This window comes from Priapulus caudatus, unplaced genomic scaffold (assembly GCF_000485595.1).
Source record: "Priapulus caudatus unplaced genomic scaffold, Priapulus_caudatus-5.0.1 Scaffold28, whole genome shotgun sequence".
Taxonomy (NCBI): domain Eukaryota; kingdom Metazoa; phylum Priapulida; class Priapulimorpha; order Priapulimorphida; family Priapulidae; genus Priapulus; species Priapulus caudatus.
This window is the reverse complement of record NW_014577089.1, coordinates 767844-789536: the sequence shown is the minus strand read 5'-3', so window position 1 is coordinate 789536 and position 21693 is coordinate 767844. Positions and strand designations below refer to the sequence as shown.

Here is a 21693-nt window from a genome sequence, read left to right as displayed (position 1 = left end):
GAAACCCAACAGACACTATAGCACTACACCTATATACACGCACGCATTTAATATTATGTGCGTGCGTGCGTGCGTGCATGTGTGCGCGACATACATATATACATATTTACTTATTACTAATTAAATACAATCAATTCTAACAAAATTATTTCACACAGTGCACTTGTTCGTCTTTTAATGTTGATGTTATGTACAAGAAAATCTATTCTGCCACTGTTGCAGGGGTCTAGCTAACCCATTTTGCTCGGGGGAGCAACCATGTGCAGATTACCGAGTTCTATGTAAAGCCGGTAACCGTGGGCAATTCGCCATTGACCATCCAACAATTTTATCTTGGATGGGTTGATGCCCATTAGCTACGCCCTGTGTTAGTATTGTCTAAGCGACTAACCATTTCAGTAAACCAATTTGGACCAGGTATGTCTTTCATCTACATGTAAGTAGATTTTGTTGAGGAATTAGTCTCGAGACATATCTAACATCCTGCGCTTCCATGCCTCGTAGTCATCCGCCTTGCCATCCTGAGACGAGTCTTTTTGCTTCTTACTGTTTGTCTGCAACTCATCTGTTAACACAATGCCTAGCTATCATTCTACAGTCAACCTACCATGCAGTCAACAGACAACAACAAATCACACCACATTATCTACTTTCTGATACTGCAATTGGATCAAAATTCCATTATCTAAAAGATGAAGCTGCAAAACATACTACTGACAAAGGTGAGTATCAGTGTTTGACCGATATATATCATAATATAGCACTTTATTCGTATTACTGAGACCGGCCTGTACACTGCATGCACCTGTCGACATTTTTATGATTGAATAGAAATGACTAAAATCATAAAATACCAGCTCTCTTTCTCAATTCGGCTTTCTCCTTTTTTATTTAATTATATTTATTCCTAGCTAAAATTCTCAACTTTTATTTAATTTGTGTAAAAATCATTGACTACAAAACATTAAAAATTAAAAATAATGACTGATACCGCAGTAACATTCATTATTAACAATTAGAGTTTCAGCAGGAGAAAGCACCTAATATAAGGTGGCACCACTATACAACTGGTAACCCAAAAAACCAGCAATGCCATGTCTTGATATTGTCAAGAGCTCATAATACATTGTGTTTGTATTATATTTATGCAGTTATACACGTAATACCAGTAATGATCACAAAGACTGTAATAAATCCTTGCTTTAAAAGTGATGTTGTCTGGATCATACACTAAAAAAACTGTTTGGAACATTAATCTATTACCTAATTCTACTATCTAACTTCTCGACTTCTTCCAACTTCTACCAAATAGAGAATTCCCTCTGACAGAAAACAGTGCTGTTATGTAGTCCTCATATTTTTCCTGTTTTCCTGTTATTTTTCCTGTTATGTGGTCTATCATATTTTTCCTGCATATAACTGAGCAGGGATCCATCTAACTTGTAGTTAACACAGCGTGCTACGTTGTGCAAGTGCTAAAAGGAGCACCTGCTATTTAAATACCTTTACCTTTGTCCTAAGCTACTAACCTCTTTTTATCGATTCCTCTACACTCTGCAGGAAAGACTTCGCTGGTCTTTTGGTGCCTATCAGTTGTTTTTTGTCATCTGAAAAATGTGAATTACGAAAATGGCAACTCAAATAACAGTGTTAATTGTTAAAAATACTGTTACAAAGCTTCCAATAATAAAATGCAACCAACATATAAACCCAATCCACCCAAAATTAATAACTATCCATTACAATGTAACTTGTTGTAGATTTTTGTTCTCTGGCATGCAAAGACTCATGTATATAAACACATGCATAGAGATAAGTGGGAAAATTTTTATATACGTTCATACCAACAAGAATGTCGACATGGTTTTCTAGCAGCTTGCACATTCTGTCAAATGTAGTACTTGTACAGCCAGCAATGGAAACTAGCTTACTCTTGTCTACTTTGCTTTTCAACTTCCTGCAAACAATTTAAAAACGGAAAACCAAGAATAACAAAAAATAATAACAGAAGTTAAAATTAAACAATTCTAGTGGGACTGAGGCAACTATAATGCATTAATGAACGCACAAGTATTAATCAGTGCTCTACTTTCATCTTTTCACTTACTATTTATTGTTATGTTAAAAAATACTAGCCAAATGAAAAATGATTACCTGATAATATGCATTACTTATAATACATACTTTACTAATTAGAACATATTATGACATATTTTAATACTCCAGTCTTTGTATTTATATGACAAGCACTGATATTAGGCACTATCATATATATATATATATATATAGAGATAGATATATATATCAGGAGTAAATAATCTCAAAGGAGTTTGACACGTATTTTCTCACATTTTTCCCGTTTTTCCACCTCAAATTTCAGCATAATATAAAACAAAAAAAATGTATGTTATTTTATTTCGTACCTTTATTAATCGCCTAGTCGGTCATTTTGCTGTAAATTGCATTCAAACACGGTGTTGATTCAGAGGCTTTCAGCATGGTGACACATCTATGTAGGTGTGTATTTTTTATCGATACTGGAGACAACTGCTCTAATCCTATACATGCGACGTGACAGGAATTGTAATGTTTTCATCTCGCGAGTGAGAAATATATAACATCACTTATTTAATAAGTTTACAATGCATCCAAGATCTAGTACGATATATATTAACAGCATAGGGACAAATTAACATGCCGAAGGCCTCTGAATCAACACAGTTTGAATACAATTTACAGCAAAATGACAGTAAATAGTTACAACCCAATTTCAGTACAAGATAGGTGAATAACAATGGTATATGACATAAGCTCAAGAACATAAACATTTCTATTTTTTCATTATGCCAAAATTTTGGAAAGTGGAATAATGGTAAAAACACGGGAAAATGTGGCAAACTCCTTTGAGATTATTTGATCTTGATAAATAAATATATATAGATATATATTCATGCAGGCAACAGTTTATTGGTACTTACTTTGAAGTTACATACAGGGCAGCGGTCTGGTACAGAGCCATGTCTAAATCGATTGTGCTCATCCTGTTCTGATAGCTACAATAAATGATAATTTTGCACCTTTTTTCTACAAATAGCTGATTAATTTCCAATGAATTTTGAACAAAACTGCTGTTCTGATCAATGGGATCAGTCATTAACATTCTTTACCTTTTCAAAACTTTTCCAGCTAAGTCACTACACTCAGATGAACACCCAAACTGGATAGCCAGGTCCTGGACGTTTGTTTTAGGTGCTAAGTTAAGCAAAGTCTCAAGTACTTTTAATGTTCTGTTGTATATTGCCTTTGTAGTTCCTGCCAACTTTGCTGCTACTGCCTGAAAACATGGTAAATACATATATATAAACATCAGTTTACTGCATATATCAGTATTAGTTGGTAGTGTGCCAATCATATCTTTCCACGACAAAATATACGTAAATGCAAACGTACACTACCAATGGTAAATGAAGTACCAGTGGGCAGTATCATCATTGTATTCCAGCCGTAGCATATGCAGTCGAACATATCTTTTAAAATGGTAAACTATGCAAAAAATACTCCTTATTTTCAAACATGAAATTTCAAGTTAATTTCATACGTATTACTATTAGTATTACATTACAATCTTGTTATGTTTAATTATTATTGAGTAGTACAAAACTCATCAGTGAACTTACCCTGTCGAGGTTTTGACTGTAGGACATACAAGCCAATTCTATGCTCATAACATTCTTACATGAATCAGACATACAAATCCCAGGGGCCTTCACATTGATCAGTCGCGACAGTTCAGCTGCTTTTCTGTAAAACAAACCTCAATCACATAAATAATGGTATATATCACATTCATCTTTTTTACAAAACAATAAGCTGGCTCTTTACTTTATATATTTGCTGTGATTGTGTAAAACAAAGCGAGCGTCGTGCGAATTTTGCGGTTATGCTTTCCGTTTATAACTTTGTTGTTTATGCACAGCGCAGCGTTCACGCGGTGTACAACACTGTGACACTAGTGAGTGTCACTGTCAGTACAGACACTGAGACAGTGACAGTAACACTAACAGTACTGTGTACAGACTTACACTTACAGTGAATAGTGACACCAACTCAACTGTCTGTATTCAAACAAGCATTAGTTTGCCTAGCTTACCTAAGGATTCTTGGTGAAATAATTCCAAGTTTCTGAGCAAACTGGTTTTGAAACTCAGTGTCCATTTCTTTAGCAAAATGTTTCTATCCTACAATGCGTTTACGAATGTTCCCGCGTCTCGAGTAGACTGGTCCGCGCTCGCCAGTTCCACTCGCGTTACACTGACCTATGCACTGACGCGTCAGTGTAACGCGAGTGGACTGTGGAACTGTCGAGCGCGGACCAGTCTACGTCTCGAGCAGTTTTGTTGCCTCGCAAGATCTCACGTGAGAAAACGAGATCAAAATGGTAGGTGTTTCTGATTGATTACAAAACTCCTGCCGAAAATTAGTTACAGTATTGTCTGTTATCATCTAATTTATTTAACACCGTTGCGAATATCCATGTTATAATTTATTCTAAATTTATAAATGTTATTTTGTGTATAGTTTCTAAAGGGTAAGGCGAAAGGAGTACATAATTTCAGAGCAAGAGCCTGAAGAGGGAAATTTTACTTGCACTTTGCAATGTAAAACATGTCAAAATGTCATAGGCAATGTCAAAATTTACCAACTTGACTTGTCATTATTGGTATAAAAAGTAATAATTTCACTTACTCGTTGTTCAAACGCTATATTCCAAACGTTGTTGCCAGTTGTCACCACACTACCATCGCTGCATGGAGTCGATGAGAGAGAATGTAACCCACTGGCACTGGCACTGTGACTGTCACTGTCAGTGTCACTGACACTGGCAGTGACTGTGTCTGCTGAAGTTTATCGTAGGATTATTGCTTAAAAGTATCACCCAACCTACTCCCAACCAATCTAGGGTTTAGCTGCAAGAATTCCACGTCAACAGCAATTGCCTTTTATGTACAGCTTGCTAAATACAGCATTTTATGCAAAGCCATGTTGAAATCAAACAATCCCAATAATATTCATCAAATCACAGGAAGTGACCTCATAATTTTCGGTTCATGGATATAAGCGCTGACCACAATTCATTTTCGCAATGTGCGACATGTGCAAATGTGCAAATGTGGACAGCTCTTATATCCTTGGGCTTAATTTTCCACCAATGAAAATCATACTGGCCTAAAATGGACAAGAAAGAGCAATCACAGCAGTGCAATATTGTTTGATGCTATCTGCATTTATTTTATTCCCAGAAATAAAAGCCTTTCCGAAGTAGTTCTGCATATACACTGTTGCAAGTTCTACTGCTTTTTAAACTGAATGTAAGCGTACACCACCGAGATACACCATGGTGAAACTGTTGCAACCGTTCCAAAAAATTTAAAACATTCAAGAATGAAACAGATTTGTTAGTACCGGCCTTTGTAAAATTGATATGAGTGACTTGTATTTTTTTGTAGCCGACCACTCCGTTGATGTCGCCGGCAGAGGAGCAGGAGAAGCTGCTGGAGCAGGCCCTGGGGGCTGTTAAGAATCAGGCCTTCCAAATGAAAAGATGCTTGGTGAATACGTAGTTTCACTTGTCATATCATTATATTATGTATCACATAGTAACATTTTTAGCTAAGCTGACGAAGTCAGATGCAGCTTGTAGAATCGCATGAATGTCCGTGCGTGCGTGCGTGCGTGCGTCCGTCCGTCAACAGTTACGGCACAAATCTTTACCGCTCGACGTACGGTCTTGATATTCGGGACGTTGGGGGATCGCGAAAAGGACTCGGCATGGCAAATTTGGGGTAATATGCTTTGAGCGCGAACGCGATGACGGTAGGGCGCACTTGATTCGGTTGCCAGTGAGTTTATCAGAAGAATACCCGGCTACAGTACACGTCAGTTGAGCGCTGTCGCTCTGCGGCACTTGTTTATACTCATTTCCAAGAATTGTTTGCATGGAATTGTGTGTATAGAATGGAATGTTCTTTGATTGTTTCTGCTTTACATTGATGACTCAGTAGCAGGGTGCGAAATTACACGGTAAAAAACTGCTGTTACCAGCCCTCTGGGCCAGTGCAAAAAAATCTGAATTTCATGCCCTGCAATAGAAATAATAGAATGATTGTTAGCAAAGCTATGAAATAGGAAAATAATTGGGAAAATTCAGTGCTTTATGCTTTTCATTAATAGTGTCAACAGATATTTAGAATCTTGAGCAAATTTACATTTTGTTACAGGACAAGACCAAACTCATGGATGGGTTGAAGCATGCATCTGACATGCTTGGGGAGCTCAGGACTTCGATGTTGTCACCAAAGAGTTACTATGAGCTCTGTATCCTTTCTTTATATAAAAATTTAAAATATTGTAAAGCATAGTGAATGTATATTCATATGTCTTGATCACATGTTAACTAAGAATCATAATGTTTTTATACATAATAAATAACTAGTTTTACCACAATATATAACTGGTCTGACTTTTTTAAGGCGCTTAAGAAATGTAAATTAGGGCATTTCAATTTTATATTACCTAGAAAATGGGAAATGTTTTGCCGCGCATATGTTTGATTATCATAAAAGAATAGTTATAGTGAATATGAAGTATGGTGAATTTACTCTACTGAACAGGAACAGTAGCAATAGTTTTATAGTTTGAATTGTTGGGTCATGTTGGTCCCTAAATACATTTAGCCATTGTTCTTGGCCAGTGCCAGTTAGTATGACCTACACATGTTCAGGTGATTTCTTATTTAGTACAGATACAGTTAACTAGAAACTAATATAAGGGAATTAGAATAAAGGAAAACCAAGATGTGACTGCGATGTAAATGTAGATGTTGGAAATAGCTTAACTATAAATGTGCAGACATGGCAATATCAGATGAATTACGGCACCTGCAGCAGTATCTCGTGGAGGAGTTCAGCAAGGGCAGGAAGGTTGCTGATCTCTATGAGCTGGTTCAATATGCAGGAAACATTGTGCCACGTCTGTAAGTCGTATATAGAAACAGCCATCGTGACTCTTTGTCCCATGATTGACTCCACGTCGCACGTGTGCTCGGTATAAATGGCTTTCGATGTGTCGTTGTGTCGTACATTTCAGCTACCTTCTCGTCACGGTCGGCGTCGTCTACATCAAGTCGAACGAGAACTGCAGAAAGGACATCATGAAGGACCTGGTGGAGATGTGCCGCGGCGTACAGCACCCTCTGCGCGGCCTCTTCCTTCGCAACTACCTCCTGCAGTGCACACGCAACATTCTGCCTGACACCGAACAGGAATCGTCAAAGTATGGCTCGCAAAAGCAGATTCATATGCTAGATAAAGCACACATGCAGCGAAAAGTGTGTAGCTGGTTGGTGGGGGTGGGGGTATAAACATGATTTTGTCTACCAGGATTGATCTATAGTGCAATTATAGATTGGATTCGTTAAAGCAAGAGAACTAGCGTTGGTATCTGCAATCAGGGAAAATGTTGTTGGCTGTGACTGTAGAATGATTATGCTGCATTTCCTATTTCATTGAAATCTCTTTACGTACACATGTGAAAATTACTATATGTAAGGCTTCAGACTTTATAGAGACAATTTCATAGAATTGCTTGAATATGATACAGTAATACCCTGCAATATATAAATAATGCATTCCAGAAAGACTGTGTGTAACACGAAAACCCGTAGTGCTAAATCTTTTTGCTATTGATTTCCATTCTGTAATTTGAGATGCATTCCTAAAGAAATAAGATTTTAAGAATTAATGCAAGAATTAATACAAGTAAACAATGAATACAACTAAATCACTAGGAATAGGGTAAGGGAGAGGCACTATTACCAGATGTCTCGCTGCACTTTTGTTATCAATCATTTGTGGGTTTTGGTGTGTCCGGCTCTGACATGGAGGCCAAAATCTAGCTTAAGTTGGTTGCTGTTGACAGCAGAGCTTTTTTTATATTTCACTGTAGCAGTTCCAGCTGAGGAATTAATAATTCATGTGCCATGTGGCGTATATATAGTTTTTGTGATATATTGAATTTTTAATAAGTATAAATCATTTTAAACAATGTAATTTTTATCACGTCAGGTTTTTTAAAAGTCTATGACAGCTTTCAACAAATTATTATTTGAGGTACATGTTAAATAATGATGTTCTTGTTCTGTTGCTATTGTAGTAATGCAAGAAGTTTAGGCGAAAATCATTCAAGAAACACACAGCGTCACTTAGAGGAGGCTACAGGATGGTGGGTCTTACTGTTACAAATTATTGCAAGCTATACTAGCAATTAAGATGTCATGTAAACAATTGTCTGTAATTTAAAATCCAAATGATGTTCCATTACTCAGGATATTGCATTGGTGTTTTGTTAAACTTCTTCAGACACATGTAGGAATATCAACAGTTATTTCTCATTAAAATATTTATTGTTATAATTGTGTACATTGATGTGTAGTTGAAGGATGGGTGCACTCTTGTTATTCTTCAAATTGACTTATATTGGTGGAAAATGCTATAACTAGGAACGGATCTGTACTTATATTGTGAATGTGACTGTGAGAGTAAAGTAAGATCATGTACAAACAGCTCTTGCAATCATTAGGTTGATATTAGGGTGTGCCTATTCTTCGAATAGGTATCTAATATTAACGCAGTTTTGTTGCACCTAATTGTTAAACTGTTGCTGCCCGTGAGTGAGTCAAGACTATAAATGTAGACTTATATTCTTTTACTTGATTTTACTAGTACAAATTTACTATGTTGTGTGAAAATTCTGTTTGATCTGTTTCAGTGGTTCGGGAACTATCCAAGATTCTATCGATTTTATTTTACTGAATTTTGCTGAAATGAACAAGTTGTGGGTTCGAATGCAACACCAGGTAAACCTTTTTTGATCTTTATTATATATGTATATATATCACTATTAGTAAATAATAATTAAGTACTAAATAGCAAGAGTAACGACTAAAAAAAATATCACTAGCTTATTACCATATATTAACCCTATTTTATGCCAAGACATGTCTAACATCTAACATGTGACGTATTCTAATACAACACCAGGTAAAGCCTTTTTGACTGTTATCATGTATATATATATATCACTTTTAGTGAATAATAGTTAAATACTAAATAACAAGAGTAACAACTAAATAAATAGCAATAGTCTATTACCATTTATTTACCATATTTTATGCCATATAAGATGGGTCGCAACTTCCGTTGGCTAATGAAATGTTATAATAGGCTACTGATGCATCCTATCCAGCCTAACTCCAGACAAATGTTATATCATACTTTAACATTATTATTATTATTGCTATTATCATTGTAAAGGCATTTCCTAATGTCTTAGTTGCATGATTTATTTAATTGTTTCATCCAATGGAAATGTTTTTTTGCCATTAAATGTGTAAATAGACTAAAAACGTCTTGTCCTGCTGTCCTAGTTGCGTGTTTTGTTCAACGGTGGATCGATCCTTCTTGTAATGGAAAACGTTTTTTCTGCTATACAAATTCCAATAAAACGTTAAATGCACGAATATACTAAAAACCGTTTCCCTGTTGAAAAAGTGGGCATAAAATGTGGTCTTAAAAATAATATTTATTTAGCATAATGTAAAGTAATATTTTGTAAACATGTTTAATAGACATTAATGTTTGTTTACTTAGAGAAAATTGGTTTAGTTCAAAGAATGCATCCAGTTGAAATTTCAACATATTAATGATTTGAGCAATGTTGTAGGTCTGCTATCTAAAGCTGTGATATTGTGTAAGTGTGCTGTTCATGTAAAGAACATTATCACAGGGTCACTCACGTGATAAAGACAAGCGGGAACGTGAACGACAAGAGCTTAGAATCCTGGTCGGAACAAATCTCGTGAGATTGAGCCAGCTGGAATGTGTCGACATAGAAAGATTCAAGAAGGTGAGGTGGCAAACGTTTGGTGGATGACATTTTCATATGCAGGGTGCGAAATTAACATACTCATATGAGTCCGAAGTCAAATACTCCCTGATTTACTGTCGGACTCCCTGATTTGACATATGCAGGAGTCCGTGTGACTCCCTGAAAATTCTGCTATACTAACTAGTTTGTTCCGGAGCACGGCCTCGCGGAATTACTGTATTTTTTCAGCTAATGTCCAAACAAAATTTGGCAGACGTGCAATTGCATGAATCTTAAAAATAAGCACATGCGTTATTGTTAATATCTTAAATTTTTTAACTCAGACTGTGGACTCCCTTATTTTGCTGCGGACTCCCTCTTTTTGAGAGTAGGGAGTCCGTTGGACTCCCTTGTTCAAAAGTTAATTTCTACCCCTGCATATGTATTTTTTTTATACATATGTGATGTCAAGAACAGTTCTGTCATTTGCTACCAGAAGATGCGCAAATGTAGTTACAATTCAGTGGATGCTTTTGAGCAACAGTCCCGTTGCTGTGAGTGGAAACTGGAAAGTCAACTATAGGATTACTAGACTCCCAAGTTTGCATAAGGCCTGTGGAGGTTTAAGCTAAATGTGATTACATAAAAATAGTGAATTGGAGACTAATTATACTGCAACCCAAAACGTGAAGGTTAATCTTAGGTTAGTAAGGTCAGAGCTTTGGTTTAGGTTCTATTTGATTGGGTTTGCTTGAGTTAGGTTGAAATTTTAGGTAAAAGGGGCTATGCAAATAAAGCACCCGGCGATCTGTGCCCAGGATGAATCCGTTACTAGAGTAGATAGAAATAGAACTTATGTGATGGAAGAAATTCATTTGGCTGCCATGTTAAATTTAAAGAATGATCAGGCTTCCGAACGGTTATCTTCAGATTTCTTGAAGCTTTGGTTTCACATACTATGTTATATTTCTCAGGGTGTGTTGCCAGGAATTCTAGAACAGGCTGTCAGCTGCAAAGATCCGATTGCCCAGGAATATTTGATGGAGTGCCTTATTCAGGTGAGATGCCTCGTGTTAAACTGATTATTACGAGATTTTTGCTCAGAAAAACTCAATATAGCTGAATATAGTCTCATCTGACAGCGGAAATATCACTGATTACACCAACATTAAAAACACTAAGATTTTATGCAGTTATAGCATAGAAAAATGGATTTGACCACATCGTAACAGCAATACATTTTAACGTGTGCCGATAATTCAAATACAAATGGCCGCCGTGAGCCCATCATGCACCTGATTAAAACAAAGGGGCATGTATTTGTGTGTGCTAAATATTACTCGCTTGTCGTACACAACAGTGTAGAGGGCAATATCACAAGGGGGAGAGATCAGGATGTGCGTAGCACGGCTGCCAGTCGGCACCTGAAATGAATGAATGCCGCACGCAGTCAATGTACACACTGAGGCGCAGTGGAGAGTGTGTATTTGTGAGCGGTGAGCGAGCTTGGCTAGCACAAATCAAACAACCATGGAAGCAGTAGGGCATGTACTTTGGAGTTCAGAGAAGAAGAGAAGACGTTTTTTGCAACAGAGACGCTGTAGCGTTGAAGTTACACCAAGATTTGAATGAAATAATTTAGAGTAAAATAATCAAAGACGAAGTATAAATTTTGTGTTCACTAAAAGAATATATTGTTACAACTAATACTGGTCTCTACACGGTACACGCTAATACTCAGAATGGCAGATTCGAACCCCTGACCTTTATTCAAATCTCTATTTATATGCAAACTCTCCACCAATCACAAACAAGTCCAAACTCCTAACCAATTACACACAACTTCACCCTGCCTAACTAATCATACATACAATGCCTAGCGCTTTGTCTGTTCTAACCACCACATGTGTGTTCGCACATGTACCCGGTCTGCACCCCTGTCTAGACTAATATTCCTAAACTAACACGCTACATCGCACACGCAACCTACCATTTATAACCTACACAGCGTGCGAGCTTGGCGCTCGCCCGCTCGCCAATGTCGAGTGAAAATAATATCAGGCGAGTCAAAGCTAAAACTGACTCGCCCGTGTTGGCGAGTAAAAATAATTGCCTAAAGCTTTAACCAAATAATGGCTTCTTACGTTTTTTTATCCAAACATTGGATTGGTGAAAAACAGTTCTAGCGATGTTATCACGCCACATCCATTGTGTACATGCCGTGGTGGATGTCTACCATGCTCTGATTGAGCAGTCGCGATTCAGCTTAGCCAATCACCTACGGTATTATATAATACCAATTCGCACGCTGGCGCATCGATCACACATGTATGCGGCGTGTGTAGAATAGCGACGGGCTGCCGCGGCTACTGACTCGCCTTGATGTAAACAAATCAATAAAACTGGCGTACATAGTAGCGTATAGTAACACATAGTAACAAATAGTAACATTGCCGTTTCATTGATGGGGCAAAGCAACCCGACAAGAAAAGTAAATTAAATAAAAATAAAAACACAAAGGATTACGAACAAAACAGAAAACGTAGTTTTAATGAAAAATGGACAGTTGGGAGGCCGTGGTTTCTGTTTCTGTTGTAGTACGTTGCAGTATCCAAATTTGGCATCGAGGCAACGGGCTTTAGCTAGCCATGGGGTGTGACCTAGCTTGGGTAAAGCCAGGTAGTTTAGCCTTTTAGCCGAAAGGCACTGGGTCACAGCCAGAGTTTTTTTGCGCCCTCAGTGGTTCTTTTACGTCCCCATTGGCCTTAGTATTACTGGAGACGGGACCGCCATTTTACGTGGTCATCCAAGCCACGGGAGATTCACAGTCTCCAATGTTGAGAGCTAGGTTATTACACCTTGAGAAAATTAACTGCCCCGGCCGGGGTTTGAACTCACAGCCTTCAGTGGACAGTGTACGAGGAACAAAACACAACAGAGGGGATGAAGTGTGCTTGGTGTGTGGAGCACATCGACACCCTAAAAAGTCGAGGACTGATTAAGCGAAGCAGCACTTTTATTGACGGCTGTAACAGTTATAAGCGAGAATCAATATCCTATATCCTATACCATGAGCTGTCTGAGGCACACGCATGTGCTTCTGACCATGTATAAAGGCTGTACAGAATCCGAAAAAAGCCCCTGCTAACGTCGCGGTCGATCTTCTTCACACGCAGCATTCTGAGAAGCTCAGAATTTTGTTCAGGAATGCCCATGCATTGGCCAAGAACGGGAGACCATTTAGGGACTTTCAGTGGTTGTGCGACTTGGATAAAAAAAAAAGGGCCTCTCGATTGGCCCTTTTGTATTTTTGTAAATTTTTTACTTTGTTGTGATGGGTACCGAGGTACCCTACTTATAATGTGATCAATGAATTAAATGTGTAGTTTAAATCAATGGTGTTTTTTGTGTTTTTCCACTATTGTTTGACAATAATTTTTTGTTTTAAAATTTGGGCGAGTACAGATTCCATTCGGGCGAGTTAACTTATTTACTCACTCGCCCAGTTCGGCGAGTGTTTTTTTTTTAAAGCTCTAACCCTGCTACATGCTAACTGACTGACTACCCCAGCCCAGGCTATTTACAACTAAATCTAGCTACAGTTACTAATGTATGTAAACATCTGTACATCACATGTTACAACGCAATCAGTAAACAAAAGTTGTAATCATGCATATTTTGGTGAATACGAACGTTCTAAGACATGTTATCGTTACTCTAGACAATTGCTGTTACTCAAGCAATAACGGTAGGTATCATGAAAATTGGGGAAACACTGGAAAACTCTCGTAATAATTACTTGAAGTGGAGAGTTGAAACCTGAAATCCAGCTGTGTTGATACATCAGGATATAAGTTTAAATGTTGTGACTACTTTTAGGTTGAAGCATTGGAATCGATCTGTTCTAAACGTGCCAACAGATTTCGTTGAGTGTGCTTCAACTTTCATTATGTTTGGCACATCCAGGTATTCCAGACGAGTTCACCTGCAGACCCTGAATTCCTTTTTGCAAGCCTGTGCAGAACTGCATCAGCAGGTCAATGTGAAGAACGTGATCATTGCACTAATCGACAGGTATGTCATCGTTGTTTTAGAATGTCACATTTTTTCCTATGGTTTTGCTATGTTAATGATCATATATTGCTGTAATTACTATTTGCAGTGTGTGCTGTAAAGTTACTTCAGCAGTGTGGCATTTCAGTAGGCTCATTAGGTGGCATCAAGCACAAATATTTGCAATGGTGGCCCCAGACTATTTTAACCTGTCATGGTGTTCATGTTATGGACTTTTGTTTCAGACTGGCTCTCTTTCGCTCAGCGGAAGATGGAGCTGGGATCCCTGACAGCATTCAGCTCTTCGACATATTTCACAACAAGTTTCTATTGTTATCCAGTAAGTCAGTTGAGTATATTTATGTTTATTAATAATTATGGTCAAAATTATTATTATAAAGGCATAATCTCTTCAGTCAGCCAGTAGAAATACTTAATATGACCTTAATCCTAATAATAATTTTGAATGAATATCTGTTGAGTGTGTTTCTGGTTTTCATAGGCACGGCAAGACATGCCTGCAGAAGATGTGGTAGCTCTTCAAGTGTCCTCATCAATCTCGCTCTTAAGTGCTATCCAGATAAGTTGACTATGTGATAAAGTGCTAGAGACAACAGTGGACATCTTCCAAAAACTCAGCGTAGAGAAGTACGTAGTGTATGATTGCGATTGCTGTTGTATTATGATAATGTGATCAACTACTTGAGTAGAAAGTCATAAGGAAGTAAACACTTGAGGATGATAAATTGATGGGTAAAATCTAACCAAATACGTATAAGCTGGCAATGATGTTATACTGGGGTTCCTAAAAGATAGTAGTAAATGTGTTGTAAGTAGACAGTAATAATTTTACAACAGCGCTTATAAGAGACACAGGACAGAGTGTAATACCAATGTGTTTTTATGACATATAGGATAGATGGTAATACAGTTGTGTTTTTATGACATATAGGATAGACAGTAATACAGCTGTGTTTCTATGACATACATGATAGAGTCATAGACAGTAATACAGCTGTGTTTCTATGACATACATGATAGACAGTAATACAGCTGTGTTTCTATGACATACATGATAGACAGTAATACAGATGTGTTTCTATGACATAAACATGGAAGACAGTAATACAGCTGGTTTTCTATAACAACCTGATAGACAGTACTAGCAGTTGTGTTTTCTAATGACATACATGACAGACAAGTAATACTAGGCTGTGTTTCACATGACATACATGAAGACAGGTATCAACAGCTGTGTTTCTAATGACATACCCTGAAGACAGTAATACATCTGTGTTTCTATGACATACATGATAAGACAGTAACTACAGCTGTGTTGTACTATGACATACATATAGACAGTAATACAGCTGGTCTATGACATACATATAACATAAACAGCTGATGTAATGTCCTGATAACAGTAAACCGCTTGACTACGAATAGACAGTAATACATCTGTGTTTCTATGACATACATGATAGACAGTAATACAGATGTGTTTCTATGACATGTAGGATAGAAAGTATTACAACTGTGTTTCTATGACATCAATAAGTCATAAGACAGTGTACATCAAGCTGTGTTCCTCATACATACATCATAGAGTAAGACAGATACCAGCTGTGTTTCTATGAATATGATAGACAGTAAACAGTGTTTCTATGACATCACAGATAAGACAAGGTAATACAGCTTGTGTTTTATGACATAACATGATAGACAGTAATACACTGTGTTCTATGACATAACATGCATAGTACAGCTTTTATGAACATATACAGTAATCACTGTGTTCTATGACATACATGATAGACAGTAATACAGCTGTGTTTCTATGACATACATGATAGACAGTAATACAGCTGTGTTTCTATGACATACATGATAGACAGTAATACAGCTGTGTTTCTATGACATACCCTGATAGACAGTAATACAGCTGTGTTCTATGACATACATGATAGACAGTAATACAGATGTTGTTTTTATGACCATATAGGATAGACAGTTATACAGCTATTGTTTCTATGACATACATGATAGGGAGGTCATCAGACAGTAAATAGCGATGTTTCTATGACATATAGGATAGACAGTAATACAGCTGTGTTTCTATGACATACATGATAGAGTCATAGACAGTAATACAGCTGTGTTTCTATGACATACATGATAGAGTCATAGACAGTAATACAGATGTGTTTCTATGACATGTAGGATAGAAAGTAATACAATTGTGGCGAAAGAACTGACAAAGCTGCTGAAGATTCCTGTGGACAACTACAATGATGTGCTGGTCCTGATGCAGCTGCAGCACTTCCAGCCTCTGATAGAGTACTTTGACTGTTCAGCACGAAAGTCCATGGCCACATACATCATTGAGAATGTGTTGGACAACAATACCCTTATTCCAACTCAAGAGCAGGTAGTGTCCGAGTAGCGGAGGTTTTCCTTTTGTACCCAAATCGTCTAGCTCTATCGATTTTTGTACTGATATTGCTTTAATGGCCTCTAGTCGTTTGCATTGTGAACAGAGACAAAGTGATGAAGACAAGTATAATAACGTATGATGCCATGGTGTTGCTTAACATCGTGCACACTGCATTAATGCATGAAAATGGAGCCAGCTGAATGTTAGCCTGAAAAGGTTCATTTGAGCGAGTAAATTGGAAGTGTTACTGCCCAAATTGAAGATTGCTGGCCCAAGTTGATTATTGATATTTTTCTATTTTACGATAAATAAAATTCTGAACGAACCCACAGAGGTTTTCGGTAACTGATACGGCCCAGATTTTGCCATAATGCTGGCTAGCGTAATAGGCTAGTGTAATTAATAGTCCACAGCAGCAATTACATACAGTTTTCAACTCCTCCTCCTCAAGTACTTGTCTCCTAACTACATGCTGAAGTATAACCGCTCTAACATCCCTATAGGCCTACCGCTTTCTAATGTAGAGATGGTCCTTACACCATCCACCCTCACTTTACATGGTTCCTGAAATGGCCAGCACATGAGTTGGTAAAAGCTTGCATAGTACATGAGACGTTGTGCAGGCGTCGAAATAAGCGATGGTCCAGGGCCATCAAATAATCAGGAGGGCCATCAGATTTTCAAAGTCAATGGTCCGACGGACCATTGAATATTTTGGTCCCATTTTACGGTAATTTTCTTTGAAGTTTCCACGTTTTGATTATTGCTAATCCAGTGTTGACCATAGCTTGATATTCATTGTAGGTGAATAATTAAACCATTTTATCACCATGTAAAATCTCTTTCCTACACTTGCACGCCGCATTACTGTTAGAGAACAATTTGAAATTTAGGAGGACCATCTAAATTTTAAACTAGATGACCTGTGGACCATCTCTTTTTTTCTTCTTATTTCTACCCCTGTTGTGGATTGAGACGTTCTTCTCATATCGGTGGCGACTGTGCTTGTTGTAGGTTGATCAGGTACTGCTCCTGGTATCGCCTCTTGTCACCGATCAACAAGATCAACCAGCCGGTGAGGAGGATCCTGAAGACTTTGCAGAGGAGCAGGGACTGATGGGCCGATTTATAAACCTGCTGCAGTCTGACAGCCCGGATCAACAGTATCTGGTACCGGCGAGAAAATTCTGTATAGTGCATGTTACCCAAAGGGTTACAATGTGTCCTGCAAAGTATTCATCCAGCGAGACAATGGCTATCCTTCACATACTGTGTTGATGATGGGTATAGGGTTTACTAGAGCTTCACATAGGGGTCACCACAGTAGGCAAACATTAGCTCGAATCTCACAACATTGCTACTAATTTAAATTCAATGCTCTGTGTGATGGCATTAGGGGACTTGCCTTAAAGATGCTTTTTCTGGGGTGTTGGCTATCTAACAATGCATGCAAAAGGTAAAATTGTGCAATGTACTCTCTTATATTTATTAATGATGTGTATGTGTTGTGGATTGCACATGAAAGTGTACTAGTTGCATATGTATCACACACCTGCGAGATGGCTTATGCTTAGAGATTATCATGTACCAGTTTTGTTAAGGCCTGGGGGGGTGGCTGTATAATTATTGCAATGATGATATATGACCCTGACACAGTACATCTTTTTCAGATACTTAACACAGCACGACAACGTTTTGGAACTGGGGGAAACAAGAGAATAAAATTCACACTGCCACCAATAGTGTTTGCTGCCTACAGATTGGCCTTTAAGTACTGGGATATACGTGATCAGGTCTGTTGAGTAAAGCACTATTCTAAACTTTCCATTGTTCCTTCCTAAGTGAAGTATATTGTAGCTTTCCTTATAATTTTCTGGTTATTGTCTTATCAATAACCTTTTTTTATTTTAGTAGCATAATTAATATTTTATTTTGGTATGCATGGCAAGAAATTAAAATGAGATCGTGTTTATCAGTGTTGGTTGGTTCCTGAAATAATTTTTTTCTACTAGGATGACAAATGGGAGAAAAAGTGCCAGAAGATATTCCAGTTCTGCCACCAAACAATCAGTGCGCTCATCAAAGCCGAGTTTGCTGAATTGTCACTGCGCATATTCCTCCAAGGCGCAATCGCTGGTGGACAGATTGAGTTTGACAACCATGAGTCTGTAACATACGAGTTCATGTCTCAGGTAATACGAGGTGTCACGTCTACCAGTGTGGTATGTCTACGTGGTTATGCATGGTATATGTAATTCTCATTGTAGCGTAAGTGCCCCAACATTTATTCTGCTTTATCCAGTATAAGCGTGTGGTAATCTATAATATCAGAAGTAGATAATAGGGAAGGAGTGTGACTTCAATAAACAAGGGAAATTCGTCATTTACTAGCCTTAGAATACCTACGATTTACTACGCGTAACTCAACCAACTTGAGCTCAAATCGTACACAGTACATTCGCCTAACATCGTGCGAAATCGTTTCCTCGTATACACCCGCAACCCGGAGATACAGACTAAAACGTACGACACGATTATCCATTCTGTTGCCAGCAAAACGAATGTATAAACCAACTAACTTGAAACAAAAGGCAGCTACTAGCAAGCCACACCGCATCGCCGAGGGAGCAAGAGTGCGCAAGAGTCGCTAGTAGCTGCCTTTTGTTTCAAGTTGGTTGAGTTACGCGTAGTAAATCGTAGGTATTCTAAGGCTAGTAAATGACGAATTTCCCTTGTTTATTAAAGTCACACTCCTTCCCTATTATCTACTTCTGATAATATATATCAAATTGTAATATTTGTTATATACACATGTGCTTACAATATAATGCGCGCAATTGTAGCGTGTGTTCTGTACTCATTTCTGTAGGCGTTTTCGCTGTACGAAGACGAGATCAGTGACAGCAAAGCACAGCTGGCTGCTATTATGCTCATCATCTCCACGCTGGAGCGCATGGCCTGCTTCAGCGATGAGAACCATGAGCCCCTGCGCACGCAGTGCGCACTCGCCGCCTCCAAGCTGCTGAAGAAACCAGACCAGTGCAGGGGCGTGTGCACGGTCGCCCACCTGTTCTGGTCGGGCAAGAATTTGTCTAGCAAGGGAGAGGAGGTGAGACCCAAGTGCGGAGAGCGATCGGGCTGGTGCGAGTCGCGATCACGGACCTGGCATCTGTTAGCACTAGGGTGTCGACCTGTGTCACTCCATAGCTGAGCGGGCGCTTGCGAGAATGAGCGGGCAAGATCAGATATGACGTCGAGTAAAATTAGCAGTCTACATGCGCTGCCAGTGTGTCAGGGCTTTCAAGGGGTAGCTTTAAAAATGAGTGAGATTTATTTTGAATCAGAAAATCTAAGGCCAAAGAGGTGGGTGGAGGGAGGGGGGTGCCCCCCTCCCCTAGTAGGAAAAACAGTTTTTAAAAATGGGGTGCTATTTGATGCCCTCAGCAGCAATCTGAACATGATATTTGTTGCTTATATAAGCATGAATAAACATACAATGTACATAAATCGGCTTGACCCACTCCATGCAATGAAGAAAAACTGGATTCTTGCAATTGCGTGAGATTTTCGGGGACTATCAGAAATGTGCGTGAGAGCGTGAGATTGTGCTGGATTGCGTGAGTCTCACGCCAAGTGCGCGAGGCTTGTGTTGTGAGCCCTGGTGTGTAATGATTAGGTGTAGAGATAAGAGTCTCACCTTGGCATGTAACATGCAAGAACAATCGAGGAAATTTATGCCACATAGCATGTTACAGTTTCTGATGGTTCATGTGATGGCAGTGTGTTTAAAAATACCAAATATATGTAATTGTCTTCATTTTCGATTACCCAATTTAGTTAATAGACCCTTATGTGTCGCCCACGGGGAAAAAATGTGCATTGTTCTATCACGTTTGATATTTGTTTGGCTATACAGTCCAGTGAAAAATCATTCTGCATTTATTACTGTAGCTACGCGATGGAAAGAGAGTCATAGAATGTCTGAAGAAAGCTCTGAAGATCGCCAACCAGTGCATGGACCAGTCTGTGCAAGTCCAGCTGTTTGTTGAAGTGCTGAATCAATATATCTACTTCTATGAGAAAGGGAACGACCAGGTTAATACTATTTTTAGTGTATTTAAGTTGGTTCTCATCTCAGAAACAAACACTCACTCACAATGAAATGTCATATTCCAGGGTCCCTAGGTTATGAACATTATTGATTTCTGTGTACAGGTAGTGAATCATGAATATTAAAATAATTAATGTGGCATTGTTCATAATTCAGGGACAGGAAGCATCTTTGATGTAGTTGATGTTTTTGCACATGTATGTATAGTGTGTATCTAGGCAAGGTAAATGGCTAAAAGAGTCAGGTATTGAATTGTTGAAACGTTGAGCTAAATAGCAGTAGTTTGCTTTGCAAAATTTATAATAAGCACTTGTGTGATAGTTTTTGCAGCATATTTATATATATATATATATATATATATGATCACTGAACATTAAGTGAAGTGAGTTGTGAAGCAAAGTTTTGTGCTATTTTATTTCAGATCAATGTGCAAATCCTGAACCAGCTCATTGGGAAGATTAGAGAGGAACTTCCAAATCTCGAAGCTAACGAGGAGACAGAGCAGATCAATAAACATTTTCACAACACATTAGAACATGTGCGAGCACGGCAGGAACTGGCACTCGAAGACAGTCCTTCATACGAGGGGGTAATTTTGTGAATGATATCTTATTGCTAGTAATAAATGTTGTTCTAAAACAGCAACCTATTTTCATCTATAAAATGTAGGAGTTATTAAGACTTATTTGGATTTTACATAACCCAGTCAGCCAATAATCAGTGTTAATATGTCAATTGTCGTTCATCTTTTAACACACTATTTCCATCGAATAGGCATGTGTAGTCATTATATACACATTTATATTATTGTAATCATATCAAATTTTGGTCTGTTAAGAGCAAACTTAATCTGAACAAACAGATATCATTATGATGACGAGTATGCATTATCCAGAAGGGAAAAATATCAGTGCCATGTACATATTTCATTGCATTGCATGATAGATATTGCTGAAATTTTATGTAGTGCAAAAAAGTGTGACCCTTGACTGTGAAACAAGTAAGAAGTGACACACTGACATTTCATGCTAGATATACAATATTGGAAATATAGATCACCACAAACAATATAATTATTTATTTTCAAAATTAAAGGGATACATTTCTCTAGGTTCTTCAAATATTTTCAGCTAAGATAGGTTAAAATTACGCTTCATAAAATGTTTTATGG

General features: G+C 38.0%; 2 protein-coding genes across 2 annotated transcripts; one reads left to right on the top strand and one right to left on the bottom strand.

Annotated features, from left to right (window-relative positions):
* Nucleotides 1–6: 6 nt before the first annotated feature.
* Nucleotides 7–4306, bottom strand: LOC106815082 (origin recognition complex subunit 6-like). Its single transcript, XM_014819510.1, has 7 exons — nucleotides 4151–4306; nucleotides 3678–3801; nucleotides 3168–3334; nucleotides 2979–3053; nucleotides 1845–1957; nucleotides 1530–1607; nucleotides 7–565 (listed from the first exon to the last, which is right to left on the bottom strand). The coding sequence occupies exons 1-7, from the start codon at nucleotides 4213–4215 to the stop codon at nucleotides 459–461; spliced, it is 729 nt and encodes a 242-aa protein (XP_014674996.1). The 5' UTR covers nucleotides 4216–4306; the 3' UTR covers nucleotides 7–458.
* Nucleotides 4307–4426: 120 nt separating this feature from the next.
* Nucleotides 4427–21657, top strand: LOC106815052 (vacuolar protein sorting-associated protein 35-like). The gene is given in 20 exon segments (XM_014819481.1): nucleotides 4427–4438; nucleotides 5508–5609; nucleotides 6279–6375; nucleotides 6910–7033; nucleotides 7147–7332; nucleotides 8212–8280; nucleotides 8827–8914; nucleotides 9844–9963; nucleotides 10899–10982; nucleotides 13891–13998; nucleotides 14480–14522; nucleotides 14525–14564; nucleotides 14566–14625; nucleotides 16198–16405; nucleotides 17426–17581; nucleotides 18082–18204; nucleotides 18424–18603; nucleotides 19281–19520; nucleotides 20363–20506; nucleotides 20944–21657. Coding segments are annotated over 20 exon segments (2355 nt in total). The 5' UTR covers nucleotides 4427–4435; the 3' UTR covers nucleotides 21124–21657.
* The last annotated feature ends 36 nt before the right edge of the window (nucleotides 21658–21693 follow it).

Coding starts and splice junctions, on each gene's coding strand:
- LOC106815082 (XM_014819510.1), bottom strand. CDS start 4,215: ATGGACACTGAGTTTCAAAACCAGTTTGCTCAGAAACTTGGAATTATT. Junction 3,802..4,150: donor ATTTCACCAAGAATCCTTAG/GTAAGCTAGGCA, acceptor TTTGTTTTACAG/AAAAGCAGCTGAACTGTCGC. Junction 3,054..3,167: donor GCTGGAAAAGTTTTGAAAAG/GTAAAGAATGTT, acceptor CATTTATTGTAG/CTATCAGAACAGGATGAGCA.